Source organism: Plecotus auritus (assembly GCF_963455305.1).
Source record: "Plecotus auritus genome assembly, chromosome: 3".
Classification (NCBI taxonomy): Eukaryota; Metazoa; Chordata; class Mammalia; order Chiroptera; family Vespertilionidae; genus Plecotus; species Plecotus auritus.
Window position 1 is genome coordinate 176,703,574 of NC_137772.1, and position 17,676 is coordinate 176,721,249.

The window sequence follows — 17,676 nt, forward strand, 5'->3', positions numbered from 1 at the left end:
TGTAGTAGGCTTTCACTAAATATTGGTTGAATGAGTGAATTAATGAGTTTCCATTTTACAGCTGAGGAAACTAAGCTCAGAGAGGGCCAATGACTTGCCTAAGGTCACTCACATAGTCAGTGGCGAGGTCATCTCTTTGCACCAGATGGACCTGATTTTAAAACCTTTGTTCTTCAACCACTGAACTCTACCAGGTGGAAGAGATGGGGTGGGGCTGGCAGGATTGAGATATACAGTCCTCTCTTTAAGGAGCTTTCTACCTGGTGGAGAAGCAGAAGTGCACATACTCATAGCACAACATGTGACAGGAGCGGAACCTGTGACCGTTTCAGGAATCAGGAAGGGCAGGCCCAACACCAAGCCCAGGGGAGAGAAGTGACTTCTGAAGGGCCGGGATACTGCGAGGCCAGCGGAGGAGGTGGGGATATTGACTCTACACTCTGCTCCCCTGCCCCAGCTCCTAGCAAGAGCCCAGGAATGGTGGTCTAGAAGGGGGGGCGGGGGAGAGGAGGGACAGGAATGTGGTTCCACACCTTAAGCAATCCTGCAGCTGAGAAGAGGGGTGTTGATGCTTGCCAAAGGCTTCTGTCCCTGTGCCTTGGAGACTGTATCTGGGCAGGCAGCGCGTCATGGCGGGAGGGGGGCGGGAGGCAGGAATGGACGCCTCGAGTAGAGGGGTTGTGTAACCAGGCTTTGGCCGGCCAGCACAGGATGTCTGGTTCTTTGCTGTAGGGCCACTAGGAGGAGGGAGAGGTAGGAAAGGAGAGTCATAGGGGGCCAGGGACCTGCACGGCAATGACAGGCTTTGAAGTTTGTGGAGGCAGCCACGCTGAGGCACAGGTTACACTCAGAATGCACTGGGATGCCTGAGCTCAGCTAGCCCACTACCTCTGGCAGAAACTTGCCTGCTGTGAGCAACCTGGGCTCTAGCACCTGCCTCTGCCCCACCCATCAGTGGCCTCAAATGGGCAGGTTCTCTCTTTACCCTGGGGAGACGCGGGGCCAGGGGATGGAATAGAGGCTGGTGCAGGCTGGGTGTACAGGTCCGTGGTTGGGGTGAGGATCTGGGGAGAGGTGCCTGGATAGCTCTGATTCTGCCCACTTAGGACCCCTGCAAACCTCCCAACTCACCCCTCACGCTCAGTCTAAGTGTCACTGACACATTCTTGGGCTGATGGACTTTTCTCACCTTGGCTTGGCCCCAAAAATGTCATGTAACTTTGGAAAAGTCACCATCTTTGGCTTTTGGCTTCTATGGCTATAAAGTGAGAAGTGTTGCCTCTGTCCGCACCTTCAGCTCCCTCCTCTCCCTGGCACTTGCCCCAAACAGAGCTGGCTGGCAACCGGAGCAGAACGGTGGAACGGGATGGGCCGCCACAGTGTAGGCCTAAAAGGAAGAGAGCGGAAATGGCTGGGCCCACAACCTCCCCGCCCCCCAGCAGCAGCCCTGAAAACATTGACTTAGGTCTTTGAATCCCTCCACTCTCACCACAGCCTAGTGGAGGTGTTGAAGGGAAATTCTGGAGGAGGAAAGAACTTCGTCTGTCTCCTCCAACCCCAGGTGCTGCCTTGGGTCTACTCTCCCCACTCTTCTCTCCTTGGCCTCACTCTCCAAGGAGCCTCACACCCCCAATCCAGTCCAGTCCCCGGTAGCCACACTACTCAACTCCATGGGGTTGGGCTGCTGGGTGGGAAGGGAAGTGAAATTCCCCTAAAACAAAGTGCACGGTGCCCCGGAGCTGTGGAAGGCCCCAGGCTTCAGGAGCCTCTACCTGATTGCCCACAGGACATCTCCCCCTGGTTGTCCCAAAGGCACCACAAATTCAATCCAAGCCCTGGACATGTCAGCTCCTTCCTCCCTTTTAATACTGACACCATTCTCCCAGGGACTCAGCCTCCAAACCTCCCTTTCTCCCTTTGTCCCATGTCCAGCCTCTTCCTAAGTCCCATCAGTCCTGCCCCAAGCTGTCTGTCTCTCTCCATCTTTTCTGCCACTGGATCATCTGTCTTATTTTTAGACTATCAAATGCACATAGAACACGTGGTGTGTCTGGCTCTGTTCTAAGTGCTTTACCAATATGAACTCACCACCGTCGTGTTACAGGCGAGGAAACTGAGGCACAGAGCAGTGAAGCATCTGGAGGGCCGGGAAGACAGCCCAGGCAGCCTGCTCAGAGTCTGGGCTGCGAGCCTCTGTCTCTTGTACCATCACGAAGTCTCCATGCTCGTCCCCGCACCTTTAATCAGGCCCCCGCTCAATCCCTCCTGTACGTTGCTCACAGGCCGGTCCTTATTCCCTTCGTGTTTAAGAAAACACTTTATTGGCAAAAATCACTACAGCAGTTTGGTCTTTCTGAAGCATGTCTTTGAACACATTATTCCTGCTCAAAACCCCTAGAAATTCCCCCACTGCCCCACCTCGTGCAAACAGAATAGAGCCCATCCCTAGGCTAGGAATTCAAGGGTGTGACCCCAACAAGTTCCCCTGGGCCACCCCTCACCGTTGCCCTTGGGCACCCCTTCCTCTAGGTGTCCTGCGTCACCTGTTCCCATGCCAGCACAGCACTGGGTGAGCTCTGAATGGACCTTCCCTCCTCAGACAGAGGCTGTAACATCTGATTCCTCTTTGACTCACCAAAGCGTCTGCCACAGTGTGTCACACAGAGGTAGGCACAGTACACGTGATGAGTGAGTAACAGTGAAACTGAGCTGCTGATGAGGGTGGGAATGAATTATTTCACTAAACAACATTTGGGGAACTCTTAGGACCAATACTAATACTGGGTGCTACCTGAAACCCTTTACATACATCATCATTTAATCCGCTCTACCATCTCAGTCAGTACTATCACTCTCCCTCATTTTACAAATGAGAAAACTGAGGCTCTGAGAGGGGAACTAACCTGTCCAGAGTCATAGAGCTTTGAAGTAGAGAGGCTGGGACCGCAACCAAGCCTGCCTGACTCTGAAGCTTGCCTTGGACCATCATATCTTGCTGCCTCCAGCGGCCAGAGGAGTGTTAGACAAACATTCCAATATTTGGGTAATGTCCAAAGACCACGCAACGGGGACATATCAGTGAGGCCATGGTAATAGAGTCCAGTGCTGAGACACATCATAGCACTGACCGTGTCAAAATGTCTGAGGAATATAAGGATTTTGTATAATGCTGTACTTTAGTCATTCAAACATTTATCAAGCATCTCCTGCTATTTTAACTGATGGGTGCAGAGCAATGGCAACTTCCCCCAAAACTCCTCCTCTCATGTAGCTGATACGCTAGTGAGAGATTGGGGGGGGAGGGGCGGGAGGCACAAAATATATGTCAGAGGTGACAACTGCCATGGAAAAAAATTAAGCTGGGTTAGGAAAAAGGAACTGTCCAATGAGCTGGTGGGGGTATGCCGGGGTCATTGCTACTTGTATAGGATCAGGAAGCCCTTCCCAGTAAGGTGATGTCTGAGCAGAGGCATGCCAGGCAGAGGACACAGCAAGTGCGAAGGCCCTGAACTAAGAGCATGCGTGGCCCAGTCAAGGAGCAGTCAAGAGGGCTGTGTGGCAGGAGCAGAATGAGTGGGGAGAGAAGGAGCAGGTGAGATATACAAACATATGAAAATGCTGAGGCCTACATAAAGGCAGGCTCTGTGTAATACCACATGCTGGGTAATCGTGAGAGCTAGGGTTTACTGAGTGTGTCCCACATGCCTTATACTCAGTACTGCTGACACAAAACCTGCTAGAGACAGGCTTCCTTAGAGTCTAATGGGGAGACAGATGAAGAAACCCCACAGTGCTATGTGGCAGGTGTTATGTCAGGGGGAAGTTATAGAAAAAAAAAAAAAAAAGCATCTAATCCAGACTAGGGGCCAAGGAGGCTTCCCGGAGGAGGTAGCCTTGAGCTGTCAAACAGGAGAAGGAAAACACTCCAAATCAGGTGCGGAGAGGGAGGGGCAGGCAGAGCTCAAGGGGCAGTGCAGGGTGTGGAGGTGGAGGTGCAGGGCCGGTTTATGGGAAGAAGAGCTCCAGGAGCAGGGCTGGGAGGAGAGGGCGGGCAGGGAGGGGGACAGGTTTATAGGGGCTTAGAAAGCCTCCAGAATGGGAGGCTCAGGCTTAAGTGTGTGGTTAGGGAGTGGGGGACAAAGGGCAAGTAGAGGTGGAATAAAGCCTTCAATAATTTACCTGCCTACCCAGGGCCTGCTTTCTCACAGGTCATGAGGTGGTCTAGCTGGTTGTTGACAGGGAAGCAGAAGGTAAGGGGCCACCCCCACTTGCACCAGGCCTTGGCTTCTCAGCCCATCCTGTGAGGTTCAGATCCTTCTTTTAGACAGCCCTCTGAGTCCTCACACTGGGGCAGCCCAGGATGCTCTGGTAGGAGGCATAAACCCTGTGTTCCCCCCATGAACTGTGCATCTTACGGTTAATCTAGGATGGACAGAGCTCCACTGTCGTCCTCCTTTCCATCGGAGATGGTGCAGCTCAGGGGTTAAGGCCTTGCCAAAGTCACACCGCCAATGGGTGTCTAAATTGGGACTTGAGCCCAGCTCTTGAGATTGCAAGCCCCACGGTAACACTGCAGCAGCTGCAGACAGCGGGGCCTGGTGATGGCCAAGTCCCAAGGACAAGCCTGGGAAAGGGGACGGGGCTGCCTCTGGAATGCGGGGGTGCGGGGGGGGGGGCGGGAATGGAGGAGAGTGAAGGGCGCTGAGAGTGGAAGCAGAAAAGGAGCAGCACAGAGGGTTGGAGAAGCTTTGAGACAGAATTAGAGGTGTTGCCAGAAGGACGTGGTAAAATGTCCCAGCAGGGGTATAAAAAACTGAGGCCGCATCTTCCCACAGCCTGTTTCTGTGACAAGGCAGTAAGGGGCCTCTTGCTCCCATTTCACAGGTGAGAAAACGAGGCAAGGAGAGGTGCACACCTGGCTTGCCCAAAAGCCCATAGGAACTTAGGGCCCTGTTAGAAGCTGAGGAAGACTTTTCCCAATCTACCCGGGATGATGAAATGGAGATGATGAGAGGGGAAATAGAGATGGAGACAGAAATCAGGGCTTAATCCAAAGAGGGAGGGAAAAGGGGGCAGAGGCAAGGGTAGAGCCTATCAGTGGCGGAGACGGTGGAGAAATGAGGCCCTGACACCCAGCTCCAGTTACCCGCAGGCGGCATCACCTGCCCGGCGTCACGGAGTCCCCGCGCCTCCTCCCGCCCGCACAGACCCATCCACTTGAGCTGCTCCGCAGCACGCTCGCCCTGGTCCCGGGGGTGAGGGAAGAGGGAAGCGGGGGGCCGAAGCAGGGGGCGGCGCACGCCTCCTCCCCTAGGCTCGCGAATCCGCAGAGGCCTCCTCCGCAGCCTTCCGGCCCGCCCCCGTCCCCACCTCCCCCCGCGCCCCGGTGGTACGTTCCGGTCCGCCTGGCACGGCTGCAGTGGAGGTTGCTAGAACCCACGCGGAGGAAGGAAGAGACGCAGGCAGGCTTCGGGGACCCCTTCCCCGAGAGACGGCACCATGACCCAGGGAAAGGTACCGGCATCTCCCCCGCCTGCACCATCCTCCATCCTCGGGCTCCCGGCTCCCTACCACCCTGAGCAAGCTCTCTGGACCACTCTAGCATCCTCCCCTGGCCCTTGTGGGAAGGTCCTCTGTGGTCCTTGCTGAAGTCAGAGGACCAAAAGACCCATTTCAAGGAATGGGTCGGGGCCTCTTCCTGCCCACCAGGCTCACCTCTCCTCCTCTGTCCCCCTTCCACCCTTGCTCTGATGTCCCAGAACCCTGCACAGATGCCCAGCCCCCCTAAGGAGTCAGCCTGGTGTCGTGTCCGTGTGTGTGCGTGTATGTATGTATGTGTGTGTGTGAGTGCCTGTGTGTTCACCAGGGTGAGCCCTGAGGGGCAGTTCCTATCCAGCATCCCCTTCTGGTCCAATCCCAACCCTAACATTAGCTCATCTTTCGCACCCTCCACAAAAACACCCCCCACCCAAACCCCTGTCATTATTCTACATCTGGACACATCAACTGTGATTAGAGGGTTACTATGGCAGCCCAGCATCAGGATGCTCTAATTCTTGTTTTGGTTTTGGCAGGGCATGGGACTAGATGAGACCAGATGAAACGTCTTTTCTTTTTTTCCAGTTCTAGGCCTAAAATGTAGGGGAAGGGTTTGGGCAGAGACTTAGCTGGCCCAGTAGGGTTATGTAACATCAGCAGCCTGTGGAATTACACAACCACCAGGGCCTAGGGCAAAGGGGGAGGGTCCTCTGGCCTGCTTGGGGGTACTAAGGATTGCGCTGAGAAAACAGATAGGGACCTCCCTTACACTCCCCTTCTTCTTTCTGAGATGAGCCTCAGAGCCAATGGCAACCTTCCCTGGCTTCTCAGACCCTCCTCTCCCTGTTTTTAAGCTCATGAGGCCTCAAATGATGTCATTGGGTGATACCACCTCCTGCCATTGGGCAGACCTCACTTGGGAATGCCAGATATGTGTGTGTGTGTGTGTGTGTGTGTGTATGGGGGGCAAGGCCCAGGAGGCTCCTGGTGATTGAGTGCCAGCGGGGGGGGGGGGGGGGGGGGGGCTGGTGAAGGGACCAGCTTGGACAGAGCTGAAGTCAGGAGTGATCGTCCTTTTCCCAGGCATGAGCCCTGGTTCTGGGCTCAGAGGACCTCCTTCTGGGGCTGAAAGGGATTTTCCTGCGCATGACTTCTGGTCGGGCTGGTCATGGAGGCTGGGGAGTGGGGGGGAAGCAGATGAGCCAGGACCCCATTCCCACAGGCCTAGGCTTGGAGGCCCTTCCCCAAGGAGGCCTGGGGGGGTATTCACTGTGGGGAAAATGAAAACTCCTCCCTCTCTGGACCCTCCCCCTCCACTCCCTACCCTCACCTCCACCAGGTACTTTGCTGACCCAGCTTCCTGTTCTGGGCTAACTGTATTCCCCTGCCTCCTCTGCTGCTCACCCCCAGCTTACTCACAGGCTTTCTAGTGACGGAATAGACCCTTCCAGTTCAATGGTCCTCAGGGCTGGGATGAGGACAGAGATCTGGTGCTTGCCTGACTCTGGCTGCCTCAGCTGGACCCTGCAAAGAAGGGACTCTGCGGCCTTCCTCAGTAGACCTTGAGGTTTAACACAATCATTTTGGAGGCAGATCTAAAGTTCAGTCCTTTTTTGCTGTTCCAGTTTTCATACCACCCCTCCACCCCAATCTGCCCTTCTCTGGCGACATCATTCAGGCCCTCACAGCTCATATCCTCTCTCCAAAGCTAAATGTGTACATTGTGGGGCAGGGGGCACATCGGAGTTAAATGCACTTGAGGTTTCAACCTGCCATGGGCACGTTTTCCTCTGGGCCTCCGTTTCTCATCGGTAAAATGAAAAGGGGTTGGATTCGATGCCTTCTGAGCTCCCTTTCAGCAGTGACATTCTGTGATTCTGTTCTGACCCCGGGGGCAAGGCTGAGATTACAACAGGACAAGGCCAGAACAGGGCCCTCAGCCAGGGCCTCTTGCCCTTTCTCTGCCCTGCAGTCCCCATTCCTCTTCCTCTTTCCTCCCTCTCCTCCCCCCTTCTGTTTCCCAGCTTTCCCACCCTCACCGTCCTTGGTTGTTTTCAGCCCAGCAGAAGCGGCCAGTCCCAGTGGATGGTGCCTGGGCTCTGTAGCCCAGTGGGCCACGTGTGGCGCTGTGACCTTGGACGAGTTATTCTTCTCCCTGATCCTCCGTTCCCTCATTTTAAAACAGAGGTCAACATACAACTAGCAAGGTAGCAGGGAGATTAAATAAGAGAACCATTCATTCAATAATACTTTTAAGGGTTTACTATGTTCCAAAACCTTCATTAGACCCCACAGAAACAGTGGAACCATACAAACCCAATCCTGCCATGGGAACAGTGACCACCAACGGGGAGGGTCTCTCCTAAGAATTTTCTCCTTTCTCAGTTCTTATCCCAGCTCCAGTGTGTGCCTGGCCAGTCCTGACCTTCCTGGAACTCAGTTCTCCCATCTATAAAATAGGAAGACCCCCCCCCCAGCTTATTGGGGTATAAGAGGCAAATAGAAATGGTACATATTTAAGGTGTACAACTTGATGTTTTGATATACATTGTGAAATGATCACCAAAATAAAGCTGTTCAACGTATCCATTACTCCACATCGCTCCTTCTTTTTTTGTGGCAAGAACTTAGATCTACCCTCTCAGCAGATTTTAAGTCCAACATACAGTATTGTTAAGTACAGTCACCACGCTGTGCATTAGATCCCGGAACTTCTTCATCCTGCATAGCTGACACTTTGTACTTCTTGACCAACATCTCCTCATTTCCCCCATCTCCCAGCCACTGGCAACCACTGTTCTACTCTGTGCTTTCATGAGTTCGACATTTTAGCATCCACATATCACTGGGAGCATGCAGTTTTTGCCTTTCTGTGTGTGGCTTATTTCACTTAGCATAATGTCCTCCAGGTTCATCCATGTTGTCACATATGGAAGGATTTCCTTCTTTTTTAAGGCTGAGTACTGTTTCATTGCATATGTATCCAACAAAAACAGGGAGGTTTTTGTCTTCACCCCGCCCTTCCTAGTGTAGGGGACAAAGTACCCATAAAACTACCAAAATTGAAGGGAAGGCTTGGTGAGGAGGGCTTGGAAGGCACCCTTTCCCTGGTAACCATCTCTCTCTGCCTCCACTCCACAGCTCTCCGTGGCTAACAAGGCCCCCGGGACCGAGGGCCAGCAGCAGGCGAATGGTGAGAAGAAGGAGGCTCCAGCAGTGCCATCGGCCCCGCCCTCCTATGAGGAGGCCACCTCTGCGGAGGGGCTGAAGGCAGGGGCCTTCCCTCCAGCCCCTGCAGCTGTGCCTCTCCACCCCAGCTGGGCCTATGTGGACCCTAGTAAGTCTCTCAGCTCCCGAAGGCTGGCTCATCAGGGGGAGAGGTGGACTCACATGGAAAACTGGGGTGGGAGGAAATAGATGCACTGTATGGTTGTTGTAGGGAGGCTCTGTGGTCAAAGGTTTGGTGATTGGAGGACTGTTCTGAGGATGGTCAAGGAGGACTCCATGAAAAGGGAGACATACAATGTCTGCAGTCAGAATGCTGTTGGATGGGGATGTGGGGAATTTTTTTCAACGCACCATGCTAGGCAGAGGCGACAGATGCAGGAAGGAAAACCAGGGGCTGGTCTAGAGAGGCTCTCCTAGAAGCAAGGGATACAGGAAAGGAATGAGGAGAGGACAGAGTCAGTGCAGGGAGGAGCCGTGTGATGCTGCGGCTGGCCACAGCCCTAGCTGGGGTGGCTTCCTGTGAGTGGGGTGCAGCATGTTTACTTGTTAGCTGATATGAAACCTCAGTGGGGACACATCACCAAGGAGGCCCTAGGAGTGTTGGGGGCCAGAGACCTGAGGATCCACTGCACCCATTACTCTCCTGTCTCTCTCCCTTTCCCCAGGCCCTTGGTGGGGGCATGATGTGGGCGGGTGTGTGGGTGACAGCCTCAGTGCCCCTCACAACCAGGCATAATTCATAGGCAGACTCACCAGGCCAGTGCCCAGAATGGTAGCTGGTGGGAGCCCCTTTGTTAAGTTGAGCAGCCTGTAGGAGCTTTGCCTCAGGGCTGGGAACATATAGCTCCCACAAGCTGTAAGGAAAGGCCCCTTCTCAAATCTTCCTCAGCCCCTTCAGCCTCCTCTGTAGCCCCTCAACCCCCTCCCCCACCTTCACTGCTCCCCACCCCCACCCCCAGCAGAATTCTAGAAGGGATCCCAGGGACAATGCCTCAGACAGACTCTACTCACAAGGAGTAGTCATCATGGTCCACACCACTCGCCACAAAACCCCTCGTCCTAGACCCAAGCAGAACTACGTGCTTGTGTCCAACTGGAAGGCCAATGAAGGTCTGGTATTTGGGGAGCCCTTCTCACCGCCTCAGATACCCACAGCATGCTTTCTCTCTTCTTTTCTCCCCCTCCATGGCCTGGCTAGTGGGACCTTGGTGGGGGGATGCAGACAGAAAGAACATGAAGAAGAAGTGAAGGATGAGAGAGTGAGGGTCTCCAGGCCCCAGGCTTGCAATAGGCTCACCTCTCTCCCCTTCCTCTTTGCCCATTTCCTGGTGGCCAGGACTGGCTGCCTTAAAGAACATTTTCCAAGCAGTTGTCAGGATAGGAAGGCAGGTCATTTCAGTCAACATGTGACAAACAGTTACTAGGTGTGTGCCAGGCACTGTGTCGGGCACTGAGCTCATTTCTGGGGATGCATCCATTTGCAAGACCTGCCCTCACAGCGCTCAGACAAGTAAACGGACAACTGCCATACAGTGAAACAGACGCAGTGATAGAGGCCTGGGCACTCACCTAGCCTGCCTGGCTGTCAGGGAACACTTCCTGGAGGAAAGGGTATCTGCCTTGAGTCCTGAAGAACAGCACGAGTTACCCTAGTAAAGAGGCAGGGAAATGAGTGTTCCAGGCCGAAGGAATGGGATGTGCAGAGGCCCAGTAGCAAGAGAACACATGGCTGAAAAAAACAGGCTGAAGAAAAGGAGGAGGGAATAATGTGCAGTGGAGGGCGCTGGGGGCTCGTGGGCGGCTGTGGGGCTTTGTTAAGGAACTTGAACTTGAGTCAAAAGCAGTGGGGAGCTGTCAAAGAGCTTGAAGCAAGGCAGTGCTGTGGTCACCTTTGAAAGACCAAGATGGAGGCTATTACTGTGGAGGGACCAACATGGAGAACTGATGGAGACAGTGAAGGGGAACACAGTGGGCACGTGAGGCCTCAGGAATGGCCCAGACGAGGGGTGCAAGGGAGAGGGTGCCGTAGTCCCCATCAGGGGACTCATTTCCCTGCCTCTTTACTAGGATAACTCATGCCATTCTTCAGGACTCGAGGCAGATACCCTTTCCTCTCGTGATGCCAGAGCCGTAGGCGATCACTTTTATCGCGTTTCATCCCCATGAGGTGGCTTCACTGACCCATTTCATAGAAGGGACTTGGGAAGGATGGTCATTTGCTCAAGGCCACACAGGAAGTCTTAGAGGAGGAGCCACATGTGGGTCTGTTTGACAATGGAGTCCAAGCTCTTCTGAAAGTCTGAGTTCTGGGACCAGCCTGCAAAACTTCATTCCCACTCACACTCCACTTCTTGCCCTGTCTTGGCTTTATTTCCCCTCCAGGATTCCCCCAGCCCTGGTTCCCAGCTGGATCACCAGCGGGTTCACCCATCCAACTGGTCCCAGTTTCCACCCCAAGGGCCTCAGAGCAAGCTGGGATCAGGACCCTTGACCCTGAGATGTGCTAGATAGTCCTGAGATTATGTCTGTCCCTCTCTGATTCTTTGCCACAAGGAAGCCCGAATGTCCAGGGAGGTGGTGGGGAGACACAGAGGGAAGGGTCGAATTTGTATGGCACAGCTTCATCTCGAGAAAGCCCCAGCCGGGGTGGAGGGAAGGGGCAGGGAGATGGCAGTTCATTCTCAGGACTCAAAGCAAGAAGGATGAGAAGCAGCTAGGTAGAGAGATCTGAAGATGGGGTGCAAGGCCTGAGAATGGGGCTGGAGAGAAAGGTTTCGGCTGGTCCGGAGAGCCAGTTTGACAAACGGCAGCTCTGAGCAGGTGGCTGTTGGGGCCAGTGTTTAGATGTATGGGAGCCCTCATGGCCCTCCCCTGCCCACCAGGCAGCAGCTCGAGCTATGAGAGTGGTTTCCCCACCGGAGACCATGAGCTCTTCACCACCTTCAGTTGGGATGACCAGCAAGTTCGCCGAGTCTTCATCAGAAAGGTAACTGCCTCTCCCCAACTCTCCAGGAAGGACTGGGGGGGTGGGTGTGGGGAGCTCAGCAGAGGCCACAGTCTGTCCCTCTCTCGTGATGCCAGCTGTTGGGAAGTGCTTCCTTAGATCCTCTCACTGGCCCTGCCACCCTTAAACATGTCGTCTCTTCTCTCCAGATACTGAGAGGCCCTTTTGCCTATGGGTGTGGGTTCTGGACCATCTTTACTCCTTTTACTGGGTCCTGGATCTGTTCCTATGACCCTCAAGAAGGAGGATGGAGGGCACAGGATGCGGGTCTGGAGAGGAGATTGAGTCACAGGGAATCTTGGGCCTCCCTGAGCTTCGCTGGGGACCTGAGCCTCCCTGGCCTCAAACAAGGAACCCCTCTCACCCCCAGGTCTATACTATCCTGCTGATCCAGCTGCTGGTGACCTTGAGTGTTGTGGCTCTCTTTACCTTCTGGTGAGTTGGCATTGGAAACCAGCACCTGTTGGGGGCTTGCCGTGACCAGGCCTGGGGTGGGGGGCACCCGGACCGATGTTGTGGGGCAGTGGGCCTCCTCACGCCTAAAGAGAACCTTAGAGAGTGCACATGCAGGAGTCCTCCATTCGGGGGGGCGGGGGCGGCGCGCTGGTGCTTTCTGGGTCTCTCTCAGATCCTCTCGCCCCACACCCAGCACTTCCGAGTCCCAGCCTGGGACTGGCTGGGGCTTCCTGAGCCACCAGGGGTGCATGCCTCCTTTCTTTCTCTCAAGTCCTGTGAACTGGGGTGGGGGTGGGAGGCCAGTGCAGATGTTGAACCAGAAATAGAGACAGAGGGTAAATGTTTGTTCTTTTTCCCTCCCTCCCTCTGCAGTGACCCCGTTAAGGACTATATCCAAGCTAACCCAGGCTGGTACTGGGCATCCTAGTGAGTATATCCCAGACCCCCGGTCCTCAGGCCCCTTCCCAGAGAACCCTCAGTGGTACAGAGTGGGAAATTTCTGTTGACAGAATACAAACCCATGGCCTCGTCCCACCCCATAGGATGTGATCCCACAAGTGTGAGGCCAGAAGGGCCCTTCTGAGGTGTTTAGGTCTTAGGAGAAGGGGAGAAGGTAGGTATAAGTTCTGATGCCCGCACAAGGAGAGAGGGGTGGGGCTGGGGCCATGCTGGAGAGACTCAGACCTTAGCTCTGTAGAGAAGGAGTGGGACACCTTTGCTCACACTAATAATAATGTTGCTACTCTTATTAATGTTATTAAACCTTACTAATTGAATTGTTAATTATAGGGTGCCTAATAAGGGATGAGCATTGTTCTGTGTGCTTGATGTATGGTATTGAATTCATTCCTCGAATCTACAGGGTATGATTACCTCAGAAAACTGAGGCTCAGAGAGGTTGAGTAATTTGTCCAAGGTCACACAGCTATTTCATGGTTGAGCTGGGATTCAAACCCAAACTTCAGGTTGAGGCTTGTGCTCTTAATCCCTCTGCTTGGCAGACTCCCTTTTAAGCCACTCAGCTCCTGGCTGTACTCTTTAAAGAATGTGGCAGGTAACTTGAGAGAAGAGGTTTGACGACAGTATAGGTGATTCTGACCCTCCTATCTGGGCAATGAAGGAGTTATCCAACACAATTCTCTCACCAGTTTCCTTCAGCACCTGCTGTGAGCCCAGCTCTGTTCTGGGGCTGCTGGGGAAGGCAGAGGGCAGCACAAGGCAACATGTGGAAAACTGGCGATCAGAGGAGGGGGCGAGGGAAGGTGTGAGCCTGGTACACTGAACCTCAGTGCACAGTGGGGCTGCACCTCCAAGAATGGAGACTGGAGTGGCTTAAGCAACAGCATGGCAGCGGGACTGTGCTGATCCGTTTGATAAATTAGAAACTAGATTGTCAGAGGGCTAGAGGCTCCAGGTGGGGGAATCCAGGATGTCTCAGAGACAGGGGGGACTTACGGGGTAGAGGCTCCAAACGCCTGGCCAAGAAGCTTACACACTAGGGCAGTCCCAGGCCTGTTTCCGGAAAGGGATCAGGTGGGGATGTGGGCTCAGCTGAGCCTGCTGGATCAACCAAGCCAAAAACAGTCCCAGAGTGGACCTAGAGTTTATGCAAGCCAGCCAGAGGTTGATCGGAGGGGGAGTCCTTCTGGCATCTGGGGCTTCTCAGAGGAGCAGAGGAGTGAAGGGATGTCTCCATCAAGTTGGGGGTCCCAGGGGAGGAGACATTCACACCCAGAGCCTTTCTTGGGGCACAGGAGAGAGGGCCTGTCTGCAGACTGGGCAGGAGGCATGCGTCTCGGGGAACTGGGAGGCCCTGTGTGGTGAAGCTAATGAGGCCCCAGGGACTGCCACCCGGCCGGCTCATGCAGCAGGTTGGCATGGCTCCCAGCACGTCAGCACTGCCAGGCAGCCTCGGGTGTCCTGAGAAAGGGAATGGAGTCCCCAGGTCCTTCGCCAGGCCTTCTACGGGAGGGTCTGCAGGACACTGTGCCCTGAGCAGATGGTGGCAGGGGGACAGCCCAAAAATGAGCAGGCTCAGAAGGAGGCAGAGCCCATCCACTGAGAGTGGGCACTCATACCTGGCCTCTGAATGGTGAGCTTTATCAAGGCCTCCTCAACAGCTCAAGGCAGACAACAGAGACGCTCTCCCTGGCTCAGGGGTGGGGAGAAATAGGAAGCGGGCATGGGCCCTGTGCCTCTCAGGGGGTGTCACAGTGCCTTTGAGATACTTGAGCATCCCACCACATGATGTGCCCTTCTCTCCAGAACAGCAGCCTGCCCTGCCCCCTTCTCACCCTTCAACACCATTCACCTGCCCCGAATCTGCCTCCTGGTCTGAGACCTAGTAATCTCACCTCCTGCAACATACTAAGCCCTTAATAGCAATAAGAGTAAAACAGCTCTCTCTCTTTTTTAATGTGTGAGGCTCTGTGCTAAGTACTTTACAGATATTTTCATTTGATTCTTACACCAACCCTACCAGGGCAGACAATATCATTATCCGCATTTTACAGAGGAGGAAATCGAGGCTCGGAGAGAAGTTATTGCTTCTGAAGCCACATAGCCACATTTTTCTGATTGCAAAGCTCCTGCACTTCCCGCTCTGCTGCCCGCCCCCCACCACCCGCCCCGCTTTCCCCCCCTCCCCCGCTCATGGCTCAGGACAGGGGAGGGGAGGATGCTGGTGTTAGAGCTGACCTCCACCTGAGCTGCACTCCTCTGTCCTGACACTCTGTAAACAGACCTTGGCGCCAGGCCAGGCCCTGGGGCCCAGGCTCTGACACACAAGTCAGTCTTTCTCTCACTCCTATGACTCATTTTCTGCCCCCTGGGAGGGCAGCCTTCTAACACCCCCTCTCTGCCCCCCTTTCAACTTTCTGGAAGCCCTAGCGATCTCCCTCAGTGAGCTCTTGCCTTATTGTCTGATTGCTCCCTCTGAGCCATGGCAGTGGGAATAGTAAGAGCTGCAGGTGGGGATAGGGGAACCAGGCAGAGGAGGAAGAGGCAGAGACCAGAGCTTGGGAGCTGTCCGTCATATTACAATAATAACAACTCCTATCCTCAAGTCCTTACTCGCGCCAGGCCCAGTGCTAAATGCTTGATGTGCATCCTCTCATTCGATCCTCGCAACCCAGTGAGTTGGTACCAATATTCCTGTTTCCAAAGGACGAAATGGGGGCTCTGCAGTTAACTTGTTCAAGGTCACATGATCATAGTGGCAGAGCTGGGATGTGAATGTATCAGGCTCCAGAGCTACACCCTCTCCCCTTCTTCCTGACCACTGGTCTTCAGGGTTGAGGAGCTGTGGACCAGAGCAAAAGGAAGACTGGGCCCTTGCCCTCAGGAGGCTTCCATTCTGGCCAGGGGACAGGACCCACACCCAGGACGCACGTAGACAAGGCATTACTACGTGTGTTGCTGAAGCAACTGACTAATGACTGAAGGGAGTCCCAGAGAGAGCAGACGCTAGCGTGTTTCTCAACTGGGGCAGGAGATTCAACTATCCTTCATGAAGCAGGATGTGTTCACCAAATCCAGTAGGCGTGTCTCAACCCTACATTCCCTGTCCTGCATTTCACCCACAAATACTTAAAGATCACCTAACCCGTGCCAGGCCCTGGGTTAGCAGGGCCTCTCAGATGAGCAGGCCCGTGGGATGTGGGGGTGCCGGCTTCGGTTGAGGTATGCCCATGGCACACAGAGGAAGCCTCTCCAACCCAGACCTCCAGTGTCCTTGCCAGTTGGTCCTTTCCAGCAGGAGCAGAGAGTGAGGTGCAGAGGGGGGTGAGAGGGGAAAGGCGGGGGTGGAGCGTGCTGAGGGGTGGGCTGGAGAGGTAGGCAGGGGTGGATCAGGCAGGGCACTGCCAGGTCTTTGGGAATTTTAAACAGGGAAGTCGCATGATGGGATCAGCCAGTAGCTTGGAGGGTAGAAGGCAGGGCGGGAGGCAGGAGGACCAGAGGCAGAGAGGGGCCCACCAAAAGGAATGGTAGTGGGATTGGAGAGAAGGGGACAGATTTGAGAGCTGCCTGGGTAGGAGGATCTATAGGTCCAGATGATTATCAGGCATGGCAGTGAGAGTCAAGGATGATGCTGAGGCCTCTGGTTGGGAAACTTGGAGGGTGCATGTCTTCTGCACTAGGGATGCAGGAGAAGAGCAGGGAAGAGAGCGCATTCGGGTCTAACCTGTTGAGTTTGGCGCGTTTCGGGGTAGCCATGTCTGCCCAGTAAGCAATTGGGTATTCAGGTCTTAGGTTGAGAAGGAAAATCTAGATCAGAAATATAGGTCTGTGAGTCATGAGCATTTGCCTAATAAAGGAAGTCCTGTGGGTGAGTGAGCCCACCCAGGAAGAGCGAGAAGGGACCCTATGCACAGAAGGAAGGAGCCATGTTTAGAGATCCTCTGAAGGAGACCGAGGGGCGTCCAGGGAGGCGGGAAGGGAACAAGTGTGGATCATTGTGGAACCAGGGAAACGGGCGAAGAGAGCAGATACTGTGGAGAAGTCAGGGAAGAGGTAGACAGACGAGTGTCAGTTGGACTCAACAAAGTTCTAGTATTAAGTGATGCGGGGGTTGGGTTTGCTGGGCTGGGGAGTAATTGGGAGATGGAGAAGAAGACAGTGAGTAGAAGTAACTTTTTCAAGAAGCTTGGCTGTGAGTTGGCTAAGGTGGCAGCAGCTAAAACTAGGGAAGATGTTGATTAAAGATGGAAAACAGCTGAGGAGGTTTGTGTGGGCGGAGAGGTAGCAATAGAAAGGTTTAGTAATAGAGATGGCAGGGCAGTTGAGGGTGTGGGACCCAGAGCCCAGGCCAAAGGGATTGGCCTGGGATGGGAGGAGAGAGAGGAGGAAGGGCACATAGACGCAGGATGTGATGGTTGCAGGTGGCAGGCAGGGAGCTAAGGGAGCCCCATCTCATCTTAAATCTTCCTGGGATTTCCTGGAGAGCAGTGAAAGTGGAAGCCAGGACACTAAAGAGTGAGGGGGCCTGAGAGGTTTGGGGATGGGGGAGAATAGTTGGAATTGCAGCTGTGGGGGATGAGTGAGAGAATCCAGGAGGGAGATGGGAAGGATGGCAGGAGCCTTGTTGAGAGCCTTCTGGGTGCTGGAGACCACACATTGCTGGTGGCACCAATCTAGGTAGGTGTGAGCATGCCCTACCCTTGGATCCTCAGCCCTCTCCTACCTCCTGGACTGGCCTCCACTTCCACTACTCTCCAGGAAATCCTCAATCCCCAATCCCTGTCTCTGGGTTGTTCCTGAGCTTCCTGCCAGTCTCCCACTGGACATAGCCACCTGTTCCAGAAATCCATGCCACAGGTACCTCCTGCTTTTGCCAGGCACTGGCAGGACAGACAAGGGCCCTGCTCCTGCTGCTGCCCCTGCTGGTAGGGTAGACCACAATAAAGTACCTCACAAGATCATTATGGGTAGTGCCAGGGCTGGGAAGGGCC

At 54.3% G+C, this 17,676-nt stretch overlaps 1 protein-coding gene across 1 annotated transcript in view; it reads left to right on the top strand.

Annotated features, from left to right (window-relative positions):
* Nucleotides 1–5,144: 5,144 nt before the first annotated feature.
* The window catches only part of FAIM2 (Fas apoptotic inhibitory molecule 2), a 30,543-nt gene continuing 18,011 nt past the window's right edge, over nucleotides 5,145–17,676 (top strand). The window contains exons 1-5 of the mRNA XM_080660581.1: nucleotides 5,145–5,514; nucleotides 8,680–8,875; nucleotides 11,649–11,752; nucleotides 12,141–12,205; nucleotides 12,599–12,652. Of these exons, the coding sequence (XP_080516707.1) occupies nucleotides 5,500–5,514; nucleotides 8,680–8,875; nucleotides 11,649–11,752; nucleotides 12,141–12,205; nucleotides 12,599–12,652 (434 nt within the window). The 5' untranslated portion in view covers nucleotides 5,145–5,499. The remainder of the gene's footprint in view (nucleotides 5,515–8,679; nucleotides 8,876–11,648; nucleotides 11,753–12,140; nucleotides 12,206–12,598; nucleotides 12,653–17,676) is intronic.